The sequence below is a fragment of the Odontesthes bonariensis genome, chromosome 2 (assembly GCF_027942865.1).
Source record: "Odontesthes bonariensis isolate fOdoBon6 chromosome 2, fOdoBon6.hap1, whole genome shotgun sequence".
Taxonomy (NCBI): Eukaryota; Metazoa; Chordata; class Actinopteri; order Atheriniformes; family Atherinopsidae; genus Odontesthes; species Odontesthes bonariensis.
In genome coordinates, this window is record NC_134507.1 from 10,999,370 (window position 1) to 11,022,242 (window position 22,873).

General features: G+C 41.3%; 1 protein-coding gene across 3 annotated transcripts; it reads left to right on the plus strand.

Moving 5' to 3' along the window:
• The first annotated feature begins 200 nt into the window (after nucleotides 1–200).
• On the plus strand, nucleotides 201–20,751 carry LOC142391060 (mechanosensitive cation channel TMEM63B-like). 3 transcript variants are annotated; one of them, XM_075476919.1, is made up of 24 exons: nucleotides 201–520; nucleotides 7,194–7,412; nucleotides 7,626–7,705; nucleotides 9,706–9,747; nucleotides 10,866–10,956; nucleotides 11,088–11,125; nucleotides 11,218–11,360; nucleotides 12,245–12,296; nucleotides 12,408–12,516; nucleotides 12,626–12,696; nucleotides 13,225–13,305; nucleotides 13,432–13,555; nucleotides 14,199–14,332; nucleotides 14,450–14,587; nucleotides 14,821–14,974; nucleotides 15,164–15,270; nucleotides 15,391–15,477; nucleotides 15,592–15,657; nucleotides 15,839–16,001; nucleotides 16,527–16,632; nucleotides 16,821–16,988; nucleotides 17,099–17,214; nucleotides 17,310–17,375; nucleotides 17,528–20,751. In XM_075476919.1, exons 2-24 carry the CDS (start codon nucleotides 7,218–7,220, stop codon nucleotides 17,705–17,707), a joined length of 2,511 nt encoding a protein of 836 aa, XP_075333034.1. In that variant the 5' UTR covers nucleotides 201–520; nucleotides 7,194–7,217; the 3' UTR covers nucleotides 17,708–20,751. The 3 variants fall into 3 exon arrangements, with proteins under 3 accessions (XP_075333034.1, XP_075333035.1, XP_075333036.1); XM_075476920.1 differs by having other exon boundaries at nucleotides 9,709–9,747; XM_075476921.1 differs by lacking the exon at nucleotides 9,706–9,747.
• Nucleotides 20,752–22,873: the final 2,122 nt, after the last annotated feature.

Genomic DNA, 22,873 nt, shown 5'->3' on the forward strand with positions numbered 1-22,873 from the left:
AAAAATCATAAATATCGAATAAAACTAGAAGACGACAGAAGTGTGTTTGTTACGTTTTGTACGTCATAGAGACGCGCAAGAGAAAAGTTAGAACAATGACAAAATAGAAACTAAACACGGGATACCATATGAAGGATGACGTAGAAAGATGCATCCATTTTCTATGCAGTCTACTTCTATATAGCAGATCCAAACCTAGCGTCTCTTTCAGTTGGACTGGTTAGATTACCGAGAGTTGCTCAACCGGCTGGTTGACAGACATGACCGTGGCAGCATAGATGTGATTATCAGGACTTATAGTTAGCGAGACAGTTTAAATAACTAAGCTGCTTGTGATTTGTCGTAGCCTTTATAACCGACGGAAATTAGATTGAAATTATTCGAAAGTTATTAGATAACCTCCACCTGTTATTCACCACATCGGAGGGCTTAGTTAGCCAACGTCACCGTTACAGAGTTGGCTGCTAGCTCATATTAGCAAAGTGTAACAGTTTCTGCCTCTGCTGCGTATCAAAGCATGGTAAGTTCATTTTCTTATCCGGCAGCTTTGTGTTAAATGGTGTCTCACGACAAACCCCGTTACGTTGTCTGGTACAATAGAGCTTGGTAATCCCATTGGGTGAATAAGTAGGGAACAAACACAGCCCGTTAGCGTCAGGCTAACTTTTCCAACTGAACTATCTGTTCCCAAAATTTGGCCGAAGTTTTTTTTTTATTCAATCGTTTGGCATTCAGAACTATAGTATTGTTTAAAAAAAAATTAACTGTGATATTAACGATATATTATTCTCCTCTGTGATGCCACAGCCCACACGTTTGCTCGCTGATCGCCCCTTGGATGTGTGTTTTGTTGACAATGATTTAAGTCTCCTTTTAAGGAGCAAGTTGGTGGAAGGCGAGAATGATTTTATTTTTTTCAAATAATCCCGAAAACTGCTCGGTAATTGTGGTACATGAACTTATAAACGGAATATATGTTGGTGACTGCAACTGCTTTTCACTTGGACAATAGACACCTACTGTGTATGTGTGTGAGATCTGCCTTTTTGCTGAATGTATGGAAGAGCTATATGGCTGATATATGTGCAATGATGTGTATATTGCCTTGTGTATTTTGTATTGTATTAATATATGTTTGCTACTAGACACCTTAATTTCCTTCGGGATTAATAAATGCTACTCTACTCTACTCGAAAGCCTGCCTATGGCCCTCGGGTTAAATTTGTTCTGAGAAGCCTTCAGATTAACAGGGAGAAAATCAGCGATTCCTTTCGCCCTCCCAGCTTCCTGGCACTGCTGCGTTTAGGTGATTTTCCAACAGATACTGACTTCATCCCGGACTGATGACTAGTCAAGGCTTGACTGGAGGCGCTCTAAGACTATCCCTGCATGTGCAGAGCCTATAAAAGGATAAACTTAAGTTGGCTGCTCGCGTCTTAAGATTTTGTTCATGAGCTACTCTGTTGTGCAGTGGTTGATAAACATGAGTGGGAAGGTTTCAAGAATGGAATATCAGTCTGACGACATTCAAACAATTTCATTAAAGCTAAAAAAAAGAAAGAAAAAAAAACCAAGACAAAAACTAAACAAAATCCCCCCCACTAGAGTTACTCGGTGACTTATTCAGTCCTGAATACTGGAACCCAGCGGTCACCATGTTTGATGTCTTTTGTTTTTCTTTGAAAATTGGCTGATTGGATTACAAGTGCAACATGATGCCATTAAAATGTAACCATTCCAAGTTGTTTTAATGGCACACTCTTGACGCTGAAACTGAAAACCTTCACTTCGAACCACACTCCCTTTCAACACAACTCTGCACTCTACCTCATGAATTACTTAAAGATTTGATTGTTCGCACAGCTCTTTGTGGCTCTGTAGGTTTGAGTCGGCGCTGGCTTTTCCTCACAGTCAAAAGAAGGTCTTTTGACTCCAGAATTCAATTACAGTAGTTGGATTACTTTCACAGAGATAAATGTAGTTCAGTGGAGCGATACAGTATTTATTTTTTTTTGTCACTTCCCATCAACATTCATTTGTTCGAGATCTGATGTTGACATTATTAGTCTCGATCCTACTGTTGGATTTCAGTGTCAGTAATATAGGCCAACAAATGCTGAGTATGCACGCATAATGCTGCGACGTGATTTTGAAACCAAACTTTGACATCATCAAAACCTCGTAAGAAACGAGGCAATGTCAATGATTTATATGATAACACCAGGAAGGCGAGTCGGCCTCATCACCCTTAAGCCTTGTTGGAGAATTCATTCAAAGTTGTTATGAAGCAGACTCTTTTATGCTTTCACAGCTCAAAGTGGACTTTGATTTCAAAAGTTTGGATGAAATCTAATGAAATTTATTCAAAGTAGTGTACATATGCAGTCTGACAACACTTTGACTTCACTGAGCAGTTGAACTGTATGGGTGGAAATGTATTGTTTACATAAGCGGCCATTCTTCCTCTTATTAGCAACCCTGCAGATGGAGACTTGATCAGGAAAACTTATTATTTTGTGTGTGTGTGTGCGCGTGGTGTAAGGAAACACTTGGTATTAGGTGAATGCTCTGAATAAACTCCCAAAATATCTGTTTGTAGGTGTGTAGGTTGCTTCTATCTTTTCTGTGGTAGTAATTTTCTGCTCAGCCTGTCCAACCGCGCGCTCACCAGTAACGGTAACATAAAAGGGTCAAACACAGCCAGGACCCTGTTGGAATGTAATGTTCATCCATACTTTGTTACATGCGGTTTTATTGGGTTAAGAAGGCAAGGCAGCGGTGCTTTGCAGCTGCTGAGCGAGTTCGTCGCCCACCGTATTTAAGCGCTGAACAAAGTGTGCTGAGATTGAACTCTGTGCACACACACTGTTTCCTGATTAGGCGCAGTTTCTGTTTAAGTTTAGTAATCTCTACTGCTATTGGCTCTTGTATATTTTCAGATAATGGTATGATTAACTTTGTTTGAATTAGTTTGATCAACGCCTAATGAGCATGCAGCTGCCTGCACGGAATTGAATGAGCCACTCGATTATGATTTTTAGTTTTTTTCCTTTTCATTTGTCCTGGTAGTCATTTTGTTTGTCGAGGCAGTTGTATATTGTCCTCAGATAAGTACTGAAAGCACAACGCTTTGTCTGCAGCAAACAGATTAATTCCAGGTTGAGCTTCGAATGGTCAAGTGTCGGATTTTCTGCCTTCACCTCCGTGATGTTTATTTGTATTTGGAAAAATTTGTCTGCCAGACTGAAGGTATCATAGCAACAAGCATAAGATGGAAAGGTGACACAGAGCTTATAAGGCCCTGATTCATGCTTTCATGGAGTGATGGGAATGTTAAAAGAAGCTTTCTGTAAAGTCAACCATTGTACATTGTGTGTGCCAAATCCCAGATCAAACCCCAAGCTTACTTTGTTTCCCTGGATCAGCTAATTGCGGTCTTACGAAGCAGCGGCAGGAGGCAATGAGGTTTATTTGCGCTCGCAGAATCAACTGTCTCTAAAAGGCATCCAGAAATGAGATTCAACAGGGACTGTGGAAGACTAAACAAAATCTTTTAAGACCACAAGGAACGCTGCCAGCTGTTAAGAAGGGGTTGGATGCGTTTGTGTTGTGTGACGTGGTATTACTGGAGTGGAGAGAAGAAGTGATTCCAGGAATATCCCTGAATTAAGAATGCAATAGTCAAACAGTCATTCGAGGGACTGAAACTGCGAAGAGTGTGGCCTGTACCTCAGGACAGCAACCCAAAGCTCGCATCACAGTTCACCATAATTGTCTTTGATGTAACACTATTTTTAAAATTTCAATGCCACTCCTTCACTGATGTGGATGAAAACTCTTCTATCAGAAACAGACTCTTAGCTGGCTTGGATTTTTACCAATCCTGCTGTTACTGTTCCCTTTTTATTAACTCGTTATTCACTTAATTTTTTGTTCATTTTGTCAAATAAAAATGCGACAGTGAATACACGATTTAGATAAAGAGCTATATCAGTGTTTTTTTTGCTGCAGGGGCTTTTCTTTTCACTCTAAAATAGGACATAACAGATATAAGGGATTGTGGTTTTAAATCTTTAACGATCTTTAATGTTCTATGAGAAAAGAAATAACATTTGTGAGTTTTTTCTTGTTGTTTTTTCAATGATTGAGTGTTTTTTTTTTTTCTCTTCTATCTCTATAAGTTGGGGTTGTTGCAGTCTTCAGTCTGGCAGTGCATCTGTGATGTGCAGCAGCGTTGCTGAAGGCACAGGCGGGGGTATGTTGTGTGCTCCTTGGGTTGAGACCGGTCCATTTGAACCCTGTGGTCTCTATCGGTTTATTGTTCAGCTCTGGCTGCGTCCCTCTCCAGTGATGTCACAACATTCCAGGGAGTGGATAAATGAGTTAGTGTTAGGGCAGATGAGCAGCATTGTGGATGCTGCTGATAGTGGTGGGCAGAAGGGCTCAAGTATAGCAGTGCAACTGTTATCGACCGAGCACCTATGTGACTTCTCCAAGCCTTTGGTCAGTCCGTGTGAAATATTCAGGCCTTGTAACGTGACCCTGTGGTTTGACTTTCGGTACGCTTGTTAAGAGTGGAGAAGGTACTTTTTGTTGGATGTGGAAGCGATATTGTTCTCACCCTTTCTGCTCGCTGTGAAGTTTGCAGGCAGAGTAATAATTTGCAAAGGCAGGGCTGCTGTGCGGCATGTTCCGTCTTCCTGAGCTGATGTGTCAGATGAATAGTAGCACTGAATGGATGGGCTTATCTTTGCAATATTTTTGCCTTAATTTTACATCTCCTTCCAAGCTTAAAGGCGACCTTTATGCTTATTTCCTGACCAAGAGTCTGGTGTCTGAAGATGATTGAGCGTCTTGCATTGTTGGCTGGATCAGGACGTTAAATTAATGCGTTTCTAATACGACTTATTGATCCTAACGCCCTACTTGACACTCTCAGTGGGGTTAGATGGCGCTGAAAGGATCAGATAATTGGCTAAATTACAATAAGAATGAGTTAAGCAAGGGTAATTATCCTTGGAGATATGGCGGTGAATGAATCGAATCAGAGGCACAAAGCGTGTCATGAAGAGCAAGATGAAGCTAAGTCCCTCTACATTTCGTTTGTGATGAGCTGCTTATTGCACAAACGCGATGCACAATGGCGCATTCTCCATCTTGTTTCTTTCTTTCCGACGGCGACAACAATTGTAAGGCCTAAAAAAAAGGTTTGGTTCCTGTTGGTTGTCAGTTGATGTCGAGGGTAGGTAGGGAATTTATTTTATTTTATTTTATTTTTTTCCAGTGGCAACGAGTGATAGGTAGATTTTATTTTTTGATTACAGCAGCAATGGTTACTCCCAGCATGTTACACACACACACACATTTTATATGAACAACATATGTAGTCAATACAACCTGGACCATTGGCATTGAAGACATCTCAAGCAATATTTCATAAATAAATGAAATAGTTTAAAGTGTCACTCTGGTGTTCTGCGACTCATAGCCCTGTTGTCCAACATTACTGCCTGCTATTAGTAGGAAACATATATTCATTGTTATTTTTAGATCATTATCATAGATCTATCTATAATAGGATAATTCCAGCCATGTTTAACCCATATCGTTTTCCTGAGGGTCTCCCAGTGTTGGGGTGACCCTTTAATGTGATTAAAATCTATCTGAACAAACCGCGGTCTAGATCTCCACAGAACGTCAGAAGTAGCCTAGTGTTTTTGTCTCTCGTTTGTAATTATAAAAAGTGTAATGAAATTGATTTATTTAAGAGGGTAGCATATTTTGATAGTCCAATAACACCCTGTCAAATAATGCTCCCCCTTCTCAATGCATTCATGACAATGATGAAGCAGAATAAAGACAGAAGTGTCCCAAATACAAAACTCAAATGGTGAATGACACCCCATTTGTGCATGTTAAGCTAACTGCTTGTTAATACGATAAGTGTTTTATTACTTTGCATGTCTTCTAAAAGAGAAAATAATCAGACGCAGGGTAGCAAAACATTATGGGCGTGAAAACGAAACTTAGAAAATCGTCTCGGTGCATGCGCAAAACCACAAAGTACCAATTCTCGACAAGTAGGAGAAATCGACTGAACACCGGCTGCTGACACAAATGAACAAGTGCACTGCTTGACTTCTTCAAGGACATTTTCGAAAGATTTCCTACCCAATCTTACAATTTTGTTTGTCACGCTATTGCATGGACAAACAATGGAGACCACGCATATATCCATCTTTCTCCCGCAACCATATAACACGCGCTACCGATCCAGTCTGCATGCAGATCTCACGTGAAGTCGTTGTTTTCCCGAGAGCATGCGCTCATCCTTGTACAGGATGAAGTGGTGCTGTACAAAAACGTAATTATAGTTTGCATTAAAAAAAAATGTATTGTGTTCTTTTTTTTGTTTTTCTTCCCCAAGCTCATAAAATAATTTGGGTCGCACGTAAATTGACAGGGTCGGTTGGAAACCGGAACCAAAAAAAATTTTTTTTTAGGCCTATGTCTTCTCTTCCGACTTCCGGTTCACGACCCCGGGAAAAAATCTCGAGCAGAACGCAAAGTCTAATTCACCACGTGCTTCACCCGTCTGCAAACATGTTTAATTTGACTTTCAACAGAGTTATCTTGGGGTCTTAATCCGATCGCGAGTAACCCGATCCAATCCAATTTCTTGTCAGATTAAGGAGTCTACATGCACTTAATAACTCAATCTTATCGTAATTTAGCCAATTATCTTATCCTGTCAGTACCATGTAACCCCACTGACTGCTTCATCTAGTCTTTTTCACAGCATGTTAGTTCAGCTGCTTTGTTATTTTCCTTGAATTCATTTTAAAGGTCACCACATGTCACTGACACGTATTTTATCATGAGCACAAACAAGGAACAGAAAACGCATCGTGCTTTAAAACTGCCACGTTTCCTTTCCGTCGCCCTTCGTGTGGTGAAAAGCAGCAGCGAAACATCTGACTAAGGACGAGACAGAAATGCCAGCCTCAGAGAGGGAGATAACATTTCTGTTTCATTGTCTTGTATGAAGCAACCTTCCCTTTTGCCCTCTCTCTCGTTTTTTTTGTCCTTGCACTGGAAGCGTAACTGCTGAGATGTATCTCCAGAATTATTCGTGACAGACATCTATGGAACCTTAAATGTGGTATACTCATGGTTGTGCTTCCTCTTCACAGCTTGTCAACATGCTGCAGTGAGCGATGTACGGACTGTTGATCTTAACAATGGCCATCTGGGGGGTGCAGGGATGCGCCGATTCAGAGATCTGCCCGACAATGTCGCCCAATTTAACCAAAGACTACTGCTACTCTGCTCGAATTCGCAGTACAGTGCTCCAAGGGCTGCCTTTCGGCGGGGTGCCTACAGTCCTTGCCCTTGACTTTATGTGCTTTTTGGTGAGTATTTTGGTCAGTCTCGTGTAGAGCCCTGAGCGATTCAAAAACCTCTTCTGCTGATGAAGTGAAAGCCTGTTACAGTCGTCGTCTTTTCAAGATAAAATATGACGAGCCCCTCGAGGCAGTTATGTAACTACTGTAAAGTCGGCCCTTTTCTTGTGTAAATAAGGGGAGTAGAGGTGTTAACATGCTCTATTTGTTTTGTACTTCTAGGGACTGCTGTTTGTGTTTTCTATCCTGAGAAAAGTAGCATGGGACTACGGGCGCCTTGCCCTGGTGACTGATGCGGACAGGTAATGTATTCTGAGTTCTCTCCATAAGAATCCGACAGCGTTGGGGGGGATAATCATGCTTGTCAAAAGGACAGGTCGCTGAATGTGGTTGTAATAAATGTATGTTGGTCAACGGGGACAAAATGTAACCAAAAGCTAAAGTAAAGGATAGCTTCTGCTTCTGGTAAATAAGGCGATATTGTTAAAAATCATTTGGCACCATTTGTGGCACAGAAAAGCCATTGTTTGAATATCAAAGAGTCATTTTAGATTATTTCAGTCCTTGATGTTTTTTTTTATGGTTCTAAGCTATGATTTTCTTATGAATCATCTGTTGATACTCATTGTACGTAACATGTAGGATATGTCACACAAGGTTGGCAGTTTAATGAGTTATTTTGTGCCACATAACAACAAATTAAAAAAAAAAAAAGCAGAAAAGTGTGACTTGTAAGGTTTGGTTAATGTGGGAGCTCTTGCTAACAGCTGAGGGCTTCGCCCGGACTTTGCTTTTTGAGTACACTTTTGGATGGTACCAATAGAAATTGCCGAAAAGGCTTGTTGTGTTTCTTGTATTCGTGAACCCAGGCTGCCTGGATTTCTGGTAACAAGCACCCCTCCGTTTGTCCGGTTAAAGAAATCTGACCCAACTTCCAACACACTGATGCTGTTGAAGCGTCTTTGCCACAATGTCCTCATATTGTAGGGACGTCAGACTGTCCATAACTGCGACTCTTTTAATGTTGCATCTTGCGCTTGCGTGACATTAACCACACTGATGCAGCCTAATCCGGATTTTGTGCTGATGAGGGCTGACCCAAATGCAGACATATTTAGCATAAATTACTCCTCAGTTTATTATCGGCTTTGAGATATTTTTGTTTAGGCAAATTGTCTTAACTGTGCTGATGATTATTGATGTGATCAGCACCAGCTGGCTGTTCATTCTGTGGTCTTGTTAGGAGGGGCGCTTTTACTTCTCAGACAGAAGCAGACATCACAAGGTCTGTTCTCCAGTCAGGAAGTCGCTGTCAGCAGTTTTTCCTTTAATGGCACTAATGCCCTCTGACATTGTCATGTCGTGTCCCTTGATGCTGGAGGTAGTGAGGGTAGATTTCTGCTGGGAAAAAAAAGCCTCATTAGGAGGAAGATGAAAAATTATTTGGCTTATTACCAATTTAAGAGCCTCATTAGATTACTTTTTAAAGTCTGCCTGCATCTAAACTCCATGGACTGCAGCTCCCCTCCATTAAATGACGATGCTCTGCCAGATATATTGGGATCATTTGAAGTCTCCACACTGATGGAATAAGGGGAATGTTTGTGGAATCTGCCACAGAGACATCTGCGAAGAAAGACTGATCCCACTGCTCGTTTTAGCCTGCCGCACAGTGAGTTAAAACATGATCAAGTTGGCCACAGATGGAGATCAGACATCACTTCAGACTTCTTAAATGGTGAACCCTGGAAAGTGCTTGACACAGTGCTCCATTACCTACATTCCCCTGCTGTGATTGTGTGTGATGTCGGAGCGTCACTATTTTTGCAGCTGCATGTGAGCAGAGAACGGGGTTACGGCATGGTGGGAGGATGGGAGGGGGGCGGCCGCATGGGACACTTTTGTAACAGACAGGAAATGTAGTTGTAGATTGTACTGTGCTAGCTTGAAACCGTTGTCTTTAAGAAGGTCTGACGAGTCTGCCGAAAGCCTGTTAAAGAAGCTTGGGCAATCGATTAATTTGATGTATACGTTTGAAGGGTTTGTTGGTAGAGCTACAGAAGCAATGACACTTGGCTAAAATAAAATAAATGTATACTATATAACAGGACATAAGGGTGTTTAGATAGATCGATGATGTATATCAGATTGAACGGAAAGCTTCATTGGTATGCTGGTGGTGTAGGATGCTTCCCCAGTTTTCTCAAACTGACGCCCTTTTTGGCCAGCTGGGTCATTGCCTCTCAAATTAGCTAAATGGCTTTGTTTTGCTTCTTTTTTTTTTTTTTTCCACTTTCATCAGAAGAATGGATCAACGGTACAGTCGTCTGGACGATCGGGAATAGTACGTTATCGCTCCATATCATAGACTCGCAGCCTCTCTCCTCTCTCCTCTCCCCTCTTGGTAGTCAACCTAACTCTCCGCAGTGGGTTTTCGGCCTGATTTTCACTCTTGATGGTTTGGGCTCTTCTCCTCCTCAAGGCTTTTTCCACGTGTCAGGCTGATAACTACTCTCCCTCTCCTTGTCACTCTTGTACTTCTGCCGTTGGGTGCCCCTGTCCTCTTTCACTGTCCTAATCAGATCTGTGTGTGCTAATCTGTGTATTGACCTCCTTTATCAAGCTTGAACTTCTCCTGTGTGAGCGCGCAGCATGAGCCACACAGACAGGACGATTACAGGGAGAGGTAATGTTTCCTGTGGTTGCTCATAGACCAGCTCCTTCTAGGTGCACCTACAGTATATCATGTCTGTTAGTGCCGAGTTGATCTGTTACTTCTTGTTAAAGGAATGTTGGAAAGGAGGACTGATCATTCCAGCCTCAGGCTTTCTCCTCATTCCACTCCCTTAGAGCTCTTAAAAACCCAGAGTGACATCGTAAATTCATTTAGGACTGGGAACTGAACCACTTCCAACAGAGCCTAGCTCCTCTTCATATGAATTATTAATTGAACTGCAATGTCTTCCCAGCAGAGTGGAAGCAAATTTATAAACGGTAAATGATGAGATCTTGCTGCTGTGTTATATCCAAGACAACCTTAGGCTCTGATGGACAAACTCCATAAATCTACCTCTTGGTCATCCCTAAGTTCCTGTTACTTCCTCTGTGAATGCTCTATTCTAATGTTTTATATTCCAACCTTTCCTTGGACAGTGTTGGTGTATTCAACCTGTGTAAAGTACACTCTTAACCCTTAACGCTGCATGAAATGACTGCAGAGGTTCCCTCTGTGCTGGTTAACCAACCCAAATCCTATGGTTGGCTCACACAGGAGGGAATCTCTTCACTCCATTTCAGGGCATGTGTTCGTGTTCGTGTGCGTTTTGTGCCGTGAACTTGAACCACTCTGAAGGTAAACCCCCGCTGCCTTGAGAAATAAAGAACTAACATCGGCTTCAAGAATGTGGTGTTGCCGGTTAGTCATGAAACGATATGCAAATCTTATGGATTTTCTGCTTACAGTATGGCCCCCACCGTGACTTCTGACACAAACGATCGCTATGAGCGCCTCACCTCAGTTTCAAGCTCAGTGGACATTGACCAGAGAGACACAGTGAGTGTGCAGTAGAATAAAATCTAATTTTCTTTGAAAGAGATGATGCTTGTTTTCTATTTTTTTTTTTTTTTATTATTATTTTTTAAAAGGTACAACACTTGACTTATGATATACTCTCCTTTTTGTAGGGCTTCTGCTCCTGGCTGACTGCCATCTTCCGCATCAAGTGAGTCAGAAATGCACCGCTGACCAAACAGGACATGGGATTTTTCCACTATTTTGAATGACTCTAAAGCAGTTGCTGTGTTCTTTCTGAAGGGATGAGGAGATAAGGGAAAAATGTGGTGAAGACGCGGTACATTACTTGTCCTTTCAGCGCCACATCATTGGCCTGCTGGTCGTAGTGGGTGTGCTCTCTGTGGGCATCATCTTGCCTGTTAACTTCTCGGGAAACCTGCTAGGTGAGCTCACTGAGAGAAAGTTTGCATTCTTTTAACATTACAGCACCAACCTTCAGTTTTGTCGTTAACCTCCTATCAGATGATATTGTGTAGTCACTATTAATGTTGTGTTGGTTTGTTATTTTTGTTTGTTCTTCTAGGTTCTGTCTTTCATTTTTGGCTTTTGACTAAAACTACTCATGACCTTCTCTGCTTTTTAAAGCCTCCGGAAATGGAAAAAGTTTCAATTTAAAAAATGAAAAAAGACACGTACACAACTGCAAAGCCTGCAGTTTGTATAATTATAGCACATTATGTAAATGTGATGTAATACTTGGAGTCCGATCAGTTGGGAGAACGTGCACGTTCAGAAATTTCAAATCCCCTTTTCTCTTGTGACAGATTAACGCTGTCAGCTTGCTGACACAGCAACAGTATTTTTATTCATTTCAGTCTTATGTGATAGGAACATCCACGGGACAGACTTATGGTAAACCTACGGCTATTTTGGCACTGCGTGTAAGCCAAAAAAAAAAAAAGAGTCGGAGACACAATCATTCAAAAGAAGAAATACAAATTTGAGGACACACTCGGAAACTAACGTGAAAGTTACCTTGCGCTGTGCACATGTGTGTGTCTTCTTCCCAGTGTAGTAGAATACAGATAATCTGCTCCGTCCATCTTGGAGTTTGCTCCGTCTTTCAGTGAATAAGCAAACTCCAAACCTCTGCATGTTGTGCACTGGGTAATGGGGAAACTGCTGGCCTAAATGGTCCTTTTCCATTATTTCCTTAAAGAACACTTTCACACCATGTTGTACGTTGGCAGCTGTGTTTTGTGCTGCGCCTTACAGGGGCAGCCTTTCAAACAACTGATTGTCCTGCTTGTTTTATTTTTTTCTACAGAAAACAATGCCTATAGTTTTGGACGAACCACTATCGCAAATCTGAATGCAGAGTGAGTACTGCTTTATTCTGTCCCTCTGTTTAGCGTAAACCAAACTGTGGAGATGCTTTTGTTAAGTCTTCAGTTTTCCAATCCATTTTTTTGCCCTTGATTTCCTCCCAGCAATGCACTACTGTGGCTGCACACCACTTTTGCATTTCTCTACCTGTTACTGACGGTGTACAGTATGAGACGGCACACATCCAAGATGCACTACAAGGAGGATGATCTGGTATAGTTTCATGATAAGACTTTGGAAAGACACTTTCCTGTCTTTCTGTAGGCCTGTAATAATGATGATGATGATGATGTGCTCTCTCTGTCTTTTAATTGCCTTGTAGGTGAAACGCACTTTATTTGTCAATGGCATCTCCAAATATGCAGAGGAGAAAGAGATAAAGCAACACTTTGAGTAAGCGTTCCCTGTGCTGCTTTTTCTTTGATTCCCCTTTCCCTGCAGTTAGTATCTTTTCTAAAAACACGTGCTGCTCTGTCGACGTGGCAGTGAGCTGTGCGGTAACTGTATTAAGATGTATTAGAGCCATGCCTTTTCCTGTTAAAACAGTTGTCTTGTCCTGGTCCTTATGGCTGCGATCAGACAATGGCAGGCCTATAACTGTAATTGTCCATGATAGAAACCAGATGAGCGGAATTAAGAAAGTCATGTGTCAGGATGGTGGAAGACTACGTAGGAGGGTGTGTGGGGGGGCTAATAGTATTAACCACAATTTCTTCCTCAGCTACTGCTGCAAAAAAAAAGACACGACACTTGAAAGCCAATTTCAAATCGAATGAAATTTATGAAATCATTTGTGTGGGACAGATCTACTGTGAAATATGCTGTGCTGATGTTGAATATTGAGTTTTATGTATATGTCTGTGTCTGTGCTTCGAAAAATGTACGTCTTTCACTCTTTCCTTCGCTGCCTCTCTTTCACAGACTGGCATATGAAAACTGCTCTGTACTCGAAGCTCGAATCTGTTACAATGTGGCCAGGCTGATGTATCTCAACTCTGAAAGGTATCGGTGTTCCAGCAGTAAGCTTTTGTTGTTTGTGGCTTTTTATGGGGGTGTGATGCAATTGTCCGAAGTGCTCCAATAGCTCTCCTTCCGTCTCACACAGCTGATGATTTGTTTCCTATGCAGGAAGAAGGTAGACCGCAGCAAGAAATTCTTCCTTGACTTGCAGGCCAAGGAGCAAGCTAACACCATGATAAACCCAAAGCCCTGCGGACAACTCTGCTGTTGTGTCATTAAGGGCTGCGAACAGGTCAGAGTGACATAATGCAACTTTATCTCGACGCAACCCTCTCCTAATACTTGTTTACAAGACTGTACTTAAAGGATTCTAAGGTTAAGATAAAGAAGGCATGTATCTGATTTTTATTTTTTCTTTGGAAGGCACTGGGAAAACGAGGAAAAACATGTATTATGAGCCAAGTGTAATGCTTGTATCTACTCTTTTAATAGTTGCCTACACTACATATTTCTACTAAATTATTTAATTGGATTTAAACACAATTTACAACGGGCTGTATGGCTGTGACTGATATTGCATTCATTTTTGCGTTACAGAGCAGCTATACCAGCGGTTAGTTTATATTTAGTGGAAAGCTCATGTGGTACGACACATGATTGTGGTTGGATGAGGGAAAATAAGATTACTGTAAATATGATGACTGCGTAAGTGTGGAAATTGTTGGATTACTGTAGATAAATCAGATTTGACCACAGTCATCTTATAGGAACAATTATTCACGCTATTTACGTTATTTATATCATTTTTTCGTGTTTTGTGAGCATATAGTTTATTTATTTATTTATTTTTTTTGCTTTGTATTCATATTAATCATGGACAAAAGTGATCACAAGATTAAAAAAACAAGAGCCTGGCTCTTTTTTGCCCTCCACAGGAAGAGGCTGTGAGCTATTATACCAAGCTCGAGGCGCAACTGAAGGACGACTACAGAAAGGAGAGGGAGAAGGTGAACAGGAAGCCTTTAGGGATGGCCTTCGTCACCTTCCAGAATGAGGCCATAACTGCAAAGTAAGTCCTTTCTCTCGTGATAAGATAATGGAACATTTGTTTTAGCATTGACTAATTGCAACGCCATCTTGTGACTGTAAAATCTGTCCTTTTGTCTGGATTGACGTATCTTCTCAGGATTTTGAAGGACTTTAATGCTTGCAAGTGCCAGGGCTGTCACTGCCGTCGCGAGCCCCAGACCTCTAAGTTCAGCGCCAAGCTGTACACACACAAATGGGCTGTCAACTACGCCCCTGATCCACAAAATGTTTACTGGTAAGAACGCATATTGAAAAGGGCGGGGGGACCGTTTTTGGCAGGACCAGACTAGTGCAGACACAGAATTGTTCATTTGTTTTGCTCTCAAAGTCACACAGGAATAGTTCAGACTCCAGCTCATTTTGGAAAGATTCTCTCACCGCAAATGATATGTTGATTTTTGAGCTGCAGTATCAGTTTACTGGCCAGCTGTGTCCATAACTGCGGGTGCTCTAACCTTTTTCCCACAGGGATCATCTGTCAGTGGGAGGATTCTCCTGGTGGCTCCGCTGCTTCATCATCAACTGTGTCCTCTTCCTTCTCCTCTTCTTCCTCACCACCCCAGCCATCATCATCTCCACCATGGACAAGTTTAATGTTACCAAACCAGTGGAGTACCTAAATGTGAGTTTTCATCTATTGGTGATGGTACATAGCGTGTCCATGTGTGTTTTTACTAATGCTGAACTAGTGCAAACATTGCAACAGATATAACAAAAATGTAGAAAAAATGATGGCAAGTCAAACCCATTTGCATTCCCCAGATTTTATTCTTAACACAAATGTCTCCCCGTCTCTTTGATCGTCCTCCAGAATCCAATCGTCACCCAGTTCTTCCCCACCCTCCTTCTGTGGTCTTTCTCCGCCTTGCTTCCTACCATTGTTTACTACTCTGCCTTCTTCGAAGCCCACTGGACCCGGTAAAGTTGACGTTTTCTTTGAATAGTTCTGTTCCCTTCATTCACCTATTTAACTTTGAAGAGGTTTGAGGGCCCGGCATCGGTTTATGATATATGTGAATGTTTTGTTCTGTCGTTCAGGTCTGGAGAGAACAGGACCACAATGCATAAATGCTACACTTTCTTGATCTTTATGGTCCTGTTGCTGCCTTCTCTAGGACTCAGCAGGTATAGCATGTTTGCTTTTTGTTCCCCCCAGAAATACAAAGAAATTTAATATTTAACAATCATTTTTAAAAATGTATTCATCATATCATTCTTTCCTTGTATATATTTTTTCAGTTTGGATGTTTTTTTCCGATGGCTTTTTGACAGAAGATTCTTGGCAGACGCTAAAGTAAGATTTGAGTAAGTAGCACACTCTTACTGATGGTCTAACGTGACTTTGTTGGACACAGGTGACAGACAGACATGACAAAATATTTTGGCTATAAATTATTACTATTATAAATTCAATGTAATTCTGTAACAATGCTTTTTCCGAATCTGACCTCAGTCCTCGCTGATGCAGTCTCACTTTGCTCCATAGGTGCGTTTTTCTTCCTGACAACGGAGCCTTCTTTGTAAACTACGTCATTGCATCTGCATTCATCGGTAATGCTATGGATCTGTTGAGGATCCCTGGCTTACTTATGTACATGATCCGCCTCTGCCTGGCTCGCTCCGTAGCTGACCGGAGGAACGTCAAAAGGGTTAGTGTTTCCCCCGCTTGAGTCCATATGAAGAACTGCACATAGGTTTGAGACCTTACACCTAAGTGTAATCGGTCATGTACAGGAGCATCTTTTCTCCAGCTGTGTCCGTGGCCCCTGGAGGGTTGATAACGTTGAATCATGAGCACATGCGTGCACTACGGCTGTAGTTCCCAGCTGGACCAAGTATCTTGTTTTTGGTCATTCAGAGTTGTGCTGAAATGATAAGCTAATAAGCCGATTAGTGAATCAACTGAAAAAAATACTGTCATCGTTCAAGTAATTATAAAATCACATGAAGCAATTCCTGTGACATCTCACATGGGATTTGTGTCTCTGATTATAAAAGTCGCTGCAACTTTACCTTGTTTTGTATGTGCGTCTGTACCATGTGGGGTAACTCGGGGTTGGCAGTTAAGATCATGTTGCTTTTTTTTTTTTTGCTAAAGACCAATGAAAGAAGAAACATGCTGTAAATTAGTAATGACCTTTAATAATTCAAACGGTTGTATTGTGTCTCCTTAGCACCAAGCCTACGAGTTCCAGTTCGGGGCAGCTTATGCCTGGATGATGTGCGTGTTCACCGTGGTTATGACCTACAGCATCACCTGTCCAATCATCGTCCCATTTGGTGAGTTCTGCTGGTTAATGCCGGTCAGTATTGTTTTACATCAAGACAGTGCTGATTGAATAACTGGAGGAGAAACTTGCAGAGGGCAGGCAGCGTACATACAGTGGTCCTGTTCCTTAACCAGAGGCTTATCAACAAGACTGATTGGATTAGTTCCACTAATTTCCATGTCTCTCCTCTCTGTGCAGGGCTGATGTACATGCTGCTGAAACACTTAGCAGACAGATACAACATGTACTATGCCTATCTGCCATCTAAACTGGATAAGAAAATCCATTCTGGAGCTGTCAACCAAGTGGTTGCTGCTCCTATTCTCTGTCTCTTTTGGCTGCTGTTCTTCTCCACTGTTCGTTCGGGTGAGAAAACGGCTCCATCTACTGGACGCCATTATGGCTAGCGATGCCCAAATATTATCTGGGGCCAAGAGTCCATTAAATAAACGCGCTTCCGCCTTTGTCTCCCCCAGGGTTTTCTGCTGCAACGTCCATGTTTACCTTTGTGGTTTTGATCATCACAATCATCATTTGCCTTTCACATGTCTGCTTTGGACACTTTAAATATCTAAGTGCTCACAACTACAAGGTAACAAGAATATAGGTGTTTTTATTTTTCCAATGCTCCTTACCAGTATTATTTATATTCATATGCTGATGCTGTTTATGTGTTCTCCGCGCCAGATTGACAGCCAGGATGAAGTGGAGACTGGACACCAAGAGTGCATTTCTAATGCCAATAAGGCAGCGGTAGGCATTGAGTCACTTTTGTTTAATATTGTCATACGCCTCAATATGAAGCAGAGAAATCCCTTCCTTAAGAGACAGTAGAACATGCTCTGAGACGTGAAATGGTTATCAGACTTAACGTTTTGTCTTTATTTCATATTCCTCCCCCACAGCAAATGTACATCGCTCAGGTACTTCAAGACCCAAATTCAGAGGAGGCTGGATCAGGCAGCGGCGAGGACGATGGCCAGGGGTCCTCGCAGGACGAGGAAATAATCAATGTTGAAAACGACCTGAATGAGGACTTCCAGTCTGGTGAAGACAGCCTCATTGATAATGAAGTGCGGCACTGACACTGCCTGGAATAAGGAAAAAGAACAAGCAAGAAAAACTTTGTTTAACCTGATGACTGCACTGACAATGTGAATTTAACTTGGAACTGAACCGACAGTTCTCCAAAGCATCTCAACCTCCATCGAGGAACCTGACACTAACTAACATAAGCACACTGTCTACTAAGGATTAAATTGATTGTCTCTCAAGGACATTTACTTCGTTGGGTCTCGCAAAATCACATCTTCTGTGTACCTGCAGTGGGAATCTGCTCTGGCTAAACAAGGGCCACACCATCCTTCTGCCCCGACATGGCTAAAGCCCACCCCCAAACCACTGCGAACAGACCAATGAAGGAAGACACTAATGCACATATGAAGAGTTTTTGTTGCCTTTTCTTATTGGGGGAGTGACGTTCTCTGCATTTCTTTAACATTATTGCACTTGAATGAAAGAACCTGTAAGCTGGAGCCCCTCCAAGGTACTGCAGTATGACGTGCAAATCGAAAGCACTGAGGGATTTATTTTTTTTCTCCCCCACAATCCTTTGCCAGTACCTCTAACTGTCTGCGCTAGATCCTTCCCAGGATAAGCGGCTTATGAGAGACGAGAGCAAGAGAGGAGATTCCAGATCAGCAGATAGTTTAGCAGGTGCAGATGCGATGGTCTTTAATAGTTCTTCCAATTCCATAGAAGCCTTTAAAGGAAAAAAAAACAAAAAAAAACTTTTGCTACCAACACTCCAGGAAGCTTTGACACTACAGCTGAAAAAATAAAAAAACCTGGACTTTTTTTTTGACTTGATATTTATTTGTAGGCATGGAATTTTTTATTTTTTTCCAACTTGACCCCTAAACTGTGGAGGAAGATGTTTGCTATCTTTCATATCATGACACACTACACTGTTAAAATGATCTTTTTTGGCGTTCGGTCTCTGAGCCTTTGTTGGGACTGTTGGACTGCTGCTACTGATGACCCTGAAGAGGAAAATCTGTGCACGGCTGCTGCGGGAGGACTGCAGGACGAGAGTCTGAGGATCCTTTTGTGTCGCTCAGAGGGAGAGAAAGGCCTTTTTTTTTTTTTTTTTCTGTTTGTGTTCCTGGTTCTGTTTCAGATGACTCTCGATGGGACTGGTTCTTTATCTATTGTTTTCAATTATGTCTTCTTGTTGATGTTTATGTCTTCATGTAGAGGTGTTGATATTAACATGCAGTCTAGGTGGCCACTGTTAGTTTTCTGAATGATGAAGTCAGAATCTTATTGTCTCTCTGTCCGACTCTCTTCAGTGCTTGCATATTTCATGTGGACAGTTTGTGATTTAGGTAGCAAGTTCTACGTTCCCATGGTCATTGAGCATTGTTACAGTTTCCCGTTTGTCAGTACTCAATGCCCAAAGTGTAAATTGTTTCAACTCAAATTGAGTCATTTTTATAGGGACGATAAAGGTCTTGGCTGCACGAGAGAGTTCAGCAGTTACAGTTCATGACCAGTGCGCGAGCACCACCAGGTGCGTTCAGCCCTGAACCGGTCTTTATCAAGAAAAGAGAAACCGTGAAAGGAAAATAAATTCTCATAGCTGCTTCGTGAGCAATGGAACTATTGGGTTTAGCTGGGCAGATCCACAGCTGGCCTCGGGCCTCAGCCATATCAGTAAGCATGTTCCGAACTCCGCTCTTCTTTGTGAACCGTGCGGATTAAATCTTTAGCGCCTCTCTGATGTGCTTCAGCTATATAATGCGGATTTTTTCCCTTTTTTTTTGAAAACTAACCAAAATACCATGTAACAAATTGTAATGTGAAAAGCAGTGCCCACACGGTTATTACCTCACTCGGGATTTCTCCAACTTCTTGTCGCTTTGGTTTTATTTCTGCCTCAGACGAGACAACACGACATGCTGCGTCATTACCCAGAAAAGGCGAAGCAAAGTACCACTACTGTTTGTCCCCATCAACCAGTTATTAATATCATTGAAGCATAATAAGGAACCCAACAACTTATCGAATAATTGTGGGAAATATGCACTAATCTCGCTTTCACTGAGATGATTGATAAGAGGAGTCTCCCCCCCGGGTGCCGTGACAACAGCCGGAGCCAAAATGGTTCCCACACTTTGGGTCGTATTGCATCACGCACCACGTATGAGGACGTCATTGTGGTACTAATGAGAACTGTTTGGCACCGAAGCATCTCGTGCTCTTCTGGCCATGATTAGGTGATTTTATTATTACTTTTTTTTAATTTTTTTTTTATATATACCTCTTCACTTTTATACCTGTGATATGTCTGTAAACCTCTGAATGTGTCCGCTCAGAATAACAAACACTGTCCAGCTCTGAGAGAGATGGTTTCAAATCTTAGCTTGTCGAAGAGCTCCTGTTTTTAAGCGCTGAATGTAGGTTTATACCAAAAGTTCTGGTTAGTTAACTGTGGCCTAAGTAAAAGTGTGACTGCTGCACACGGACCGCTTTCGAGAGTTCTCTTGCTAATCAGGAATGGAATATTTTATACTGTAAGAAAAAGTCACTGTTGTCCAGTCCAATGTCACGGCATTTCTTTTGAGTACACTGTAGTTCTGCATTTCTCAGTCGGATAGTTGCAATGATTTCAGGTAGTCTTTTTGGGGAGCTCCGAGCCTCTGTGATGATGATGATGATGATGATTTGTATCCTTTTAGATTACCTTCATTCTTTCTGTATAGACAGCAGGAGTCACTGGAAGCAAATGTATTGATTTTGTAAGCGGCCAAGCTAACACATGTTACCGACTTGTATTAAGAAAAGGTAGTAAAATATTTCTGTAACTCAAAACAGCACCATGGAAGTGTGTTTTTGTGTGCTCTGCCTTTTTCAGTTTCACATTTATAGATAGGAAGACTAACTATTGCAGATCTTGGCATTTGACTCTCATTTAATCATTTTTTTCCATCTGTACAACAGATATATGTTGTCTCTATATATCTCTATATATAGATATAGATATATCTCTATATATTTTTATTATTATTATATTATTATATATTATTATTTTATTATTATTATTGTTGAAAAGCGCCCAGGTGGAACCACAGATGGTCTCTCTCTCTATATAGATAGATAGAGAGACCATCTGTGGTTCCACCTGGGCGCTTTTCAACAATAAATCTGCATTTAATCAAGTCTGTTTAACCTATAACCGTGTAAAGTGACATGTTTGAAAGAAGAATACACCTGAGTATAGCACTCAGGAGTTTTTCTGCGTGTGGCTTTAATTCTTCCACATCATTCGGTCTACACATCTATATACTGATTGTACTCAAAAAAATGTTATTTGTGAAATTAAACCAAGTTTATCTTTTTGCTTCAAATGAGTGAATTATAATATCTTCTATGAAAATTAAATCCAAACACAAGTTCTGTTGGCTTGTGATAATAGTTTTCGGTTGCAGGAAAAACAATACAGGCCACTCGGGCATTTAATTGATCCTCTTGGAAGTTGAGATTCTCAGTTCAGTCGACTAACTATCCTCGGGATTTGTTCAACTTATGTTATATTAAAATGGTTCAATTCCAAGGTTTTGCTTATCAGGACATGATAAATCATCTTCTAGCTACCTGAGCTGAAAATGAGGTAAATGTAACTTCAGATGAGCAACGCAGGACGTGCTACACTGTGATTTCTAACCCAAATTTAGCCAAAATGCAGAAGTGGTGTGTGGAAAAACTAGCGTATCCTGTGATTCAACATTTCTTAGAACCACCTGGAGCAGCAATCCTTTTTAAGTATCAGTTTTCTGTGTGACATTATCAGCCTCCGGCATCTTTGTGGAGGAATTTTGACCCTTACTTCATTCCGTTAAGCTTTGCGGACATTGGCTGTGGTTCCTGCAACAGAGTTTCAGTCGGGTTGAGGTGTAGATTTTGCCTTTGTCATTGCAAACCCTGGATTCTTTTCTTTTTCAGCCATTCTCTTGTAGATCTGCTGATGTGATTGGAATCATTGTCCAGATGCATGACCCAACACCAGCCGAGCTTTGGCTGTCAGACAGAAGGACTCGCATTTGATTCCAGAATACTTTGGTATACAGAGGAGTTGGAAAAGTCTGACTCACTTGGGTTCTTTGCCATTTCTCTCAGCATCTCACAGATGTGAACTTTCAGGGACGTCCATTCCTGGGACGATTGTCAGCAGTCTTGAATGTTTACCACTTGTAAATTTGATTCATTGCTGATGTCTTCCCTCCTCGACATTGTGTTAACGTGCTTGAACACTCCTGACCAGCACACTGCCAAAACATCTGCTTTTATAGAACTGATCACACTTTCCGTTCCGTTCAATTGCATTTTATTAGCGGCAGCTACTACTAAAAGAGTTGTACTTTCTCTCTTAAATTCCTGATTAATATTTTGATCAGGAATTTAACGTGGACATAGCTTTGCATTTGTGTAGATTTACAGGATAAAGTTAAAATACTAATGTAAAATATTGTTTTTCTGACTTGAAATTAGTTTAACAAACATTTTAAGTGGTGTAAGCTTACAGTAAAACATACATCTAAGAAATTAAGTTCAACTGCTTAAATCGAAGACATTCTGCAGCTTGTTATGAATATCTGAGCTTTCTGGAGTATTTCTATCTGTGTAATGTAATGCAAACCGTTGCCATAGTTGTTAAGACTACTAACAGTCTTTAGATGTTGATGCATGGCAGATATTGCTGCGGCAGTATCCTGACTTGTGCATCACTTGTATTCACAGTGATGCAGTAGTTGTGATCACTCACAGGGACTTCTTTTCTATCTGGTGATGTCCTAAAACCAACAGCAGTGTTCCAGATCCAGACTCCAGGATCATTTTACAGCATGCCCACTACGGTTTCAAAGTATAGGCTGTTATATAATATGTTATATCGGTGGTATGGAAAACAACATATTCAGCCCTTTCATATTTCCAAAGACTTGCACGATAAACATGAACTGCAGCCTCCACTCTTATCTGGGAGCGGCTCCTCCACTGAGAGCACTGTAACAAAAGAAAGTGACTATGAAAAGAACACGGACCATATTAAGTATGAATGCTGTCTGGTTTGAGCATACCTTTTTGCCATTTTTCTATCGTGAGCGCAATGCAGACTCCAAAGTATACGCAACACATTCCATCATTTGTAACCACCCCCCTCATTTCTGTCTGACGTGAAGCTGGCTGAGTGA

Bases quoted from the DNA above. Each gene is read 5' to 3' on its own strand.
- LOC142391060 (XM_075476919.1), top strand. From the start codon at position 7,218: ATGTACGGACTGTTGATCTTAACAATGGCCATCTGGGGGGTGCAGGGA. The intron at 7,706-9,705 runs GTAATGTATTCT...CACTTTCATCAG, and splicing joins CTGGTGACTGATGCGGACAG to AAGAATGGATCAACGGTACA. The intron at 11,126-11,217 runs GTGAGTCAGAAA...TTCTTTCTGAAG, and splicing joins ACTGCCATCTTCCGCATCAA to GGATGAGGAGATAAGGGAAA.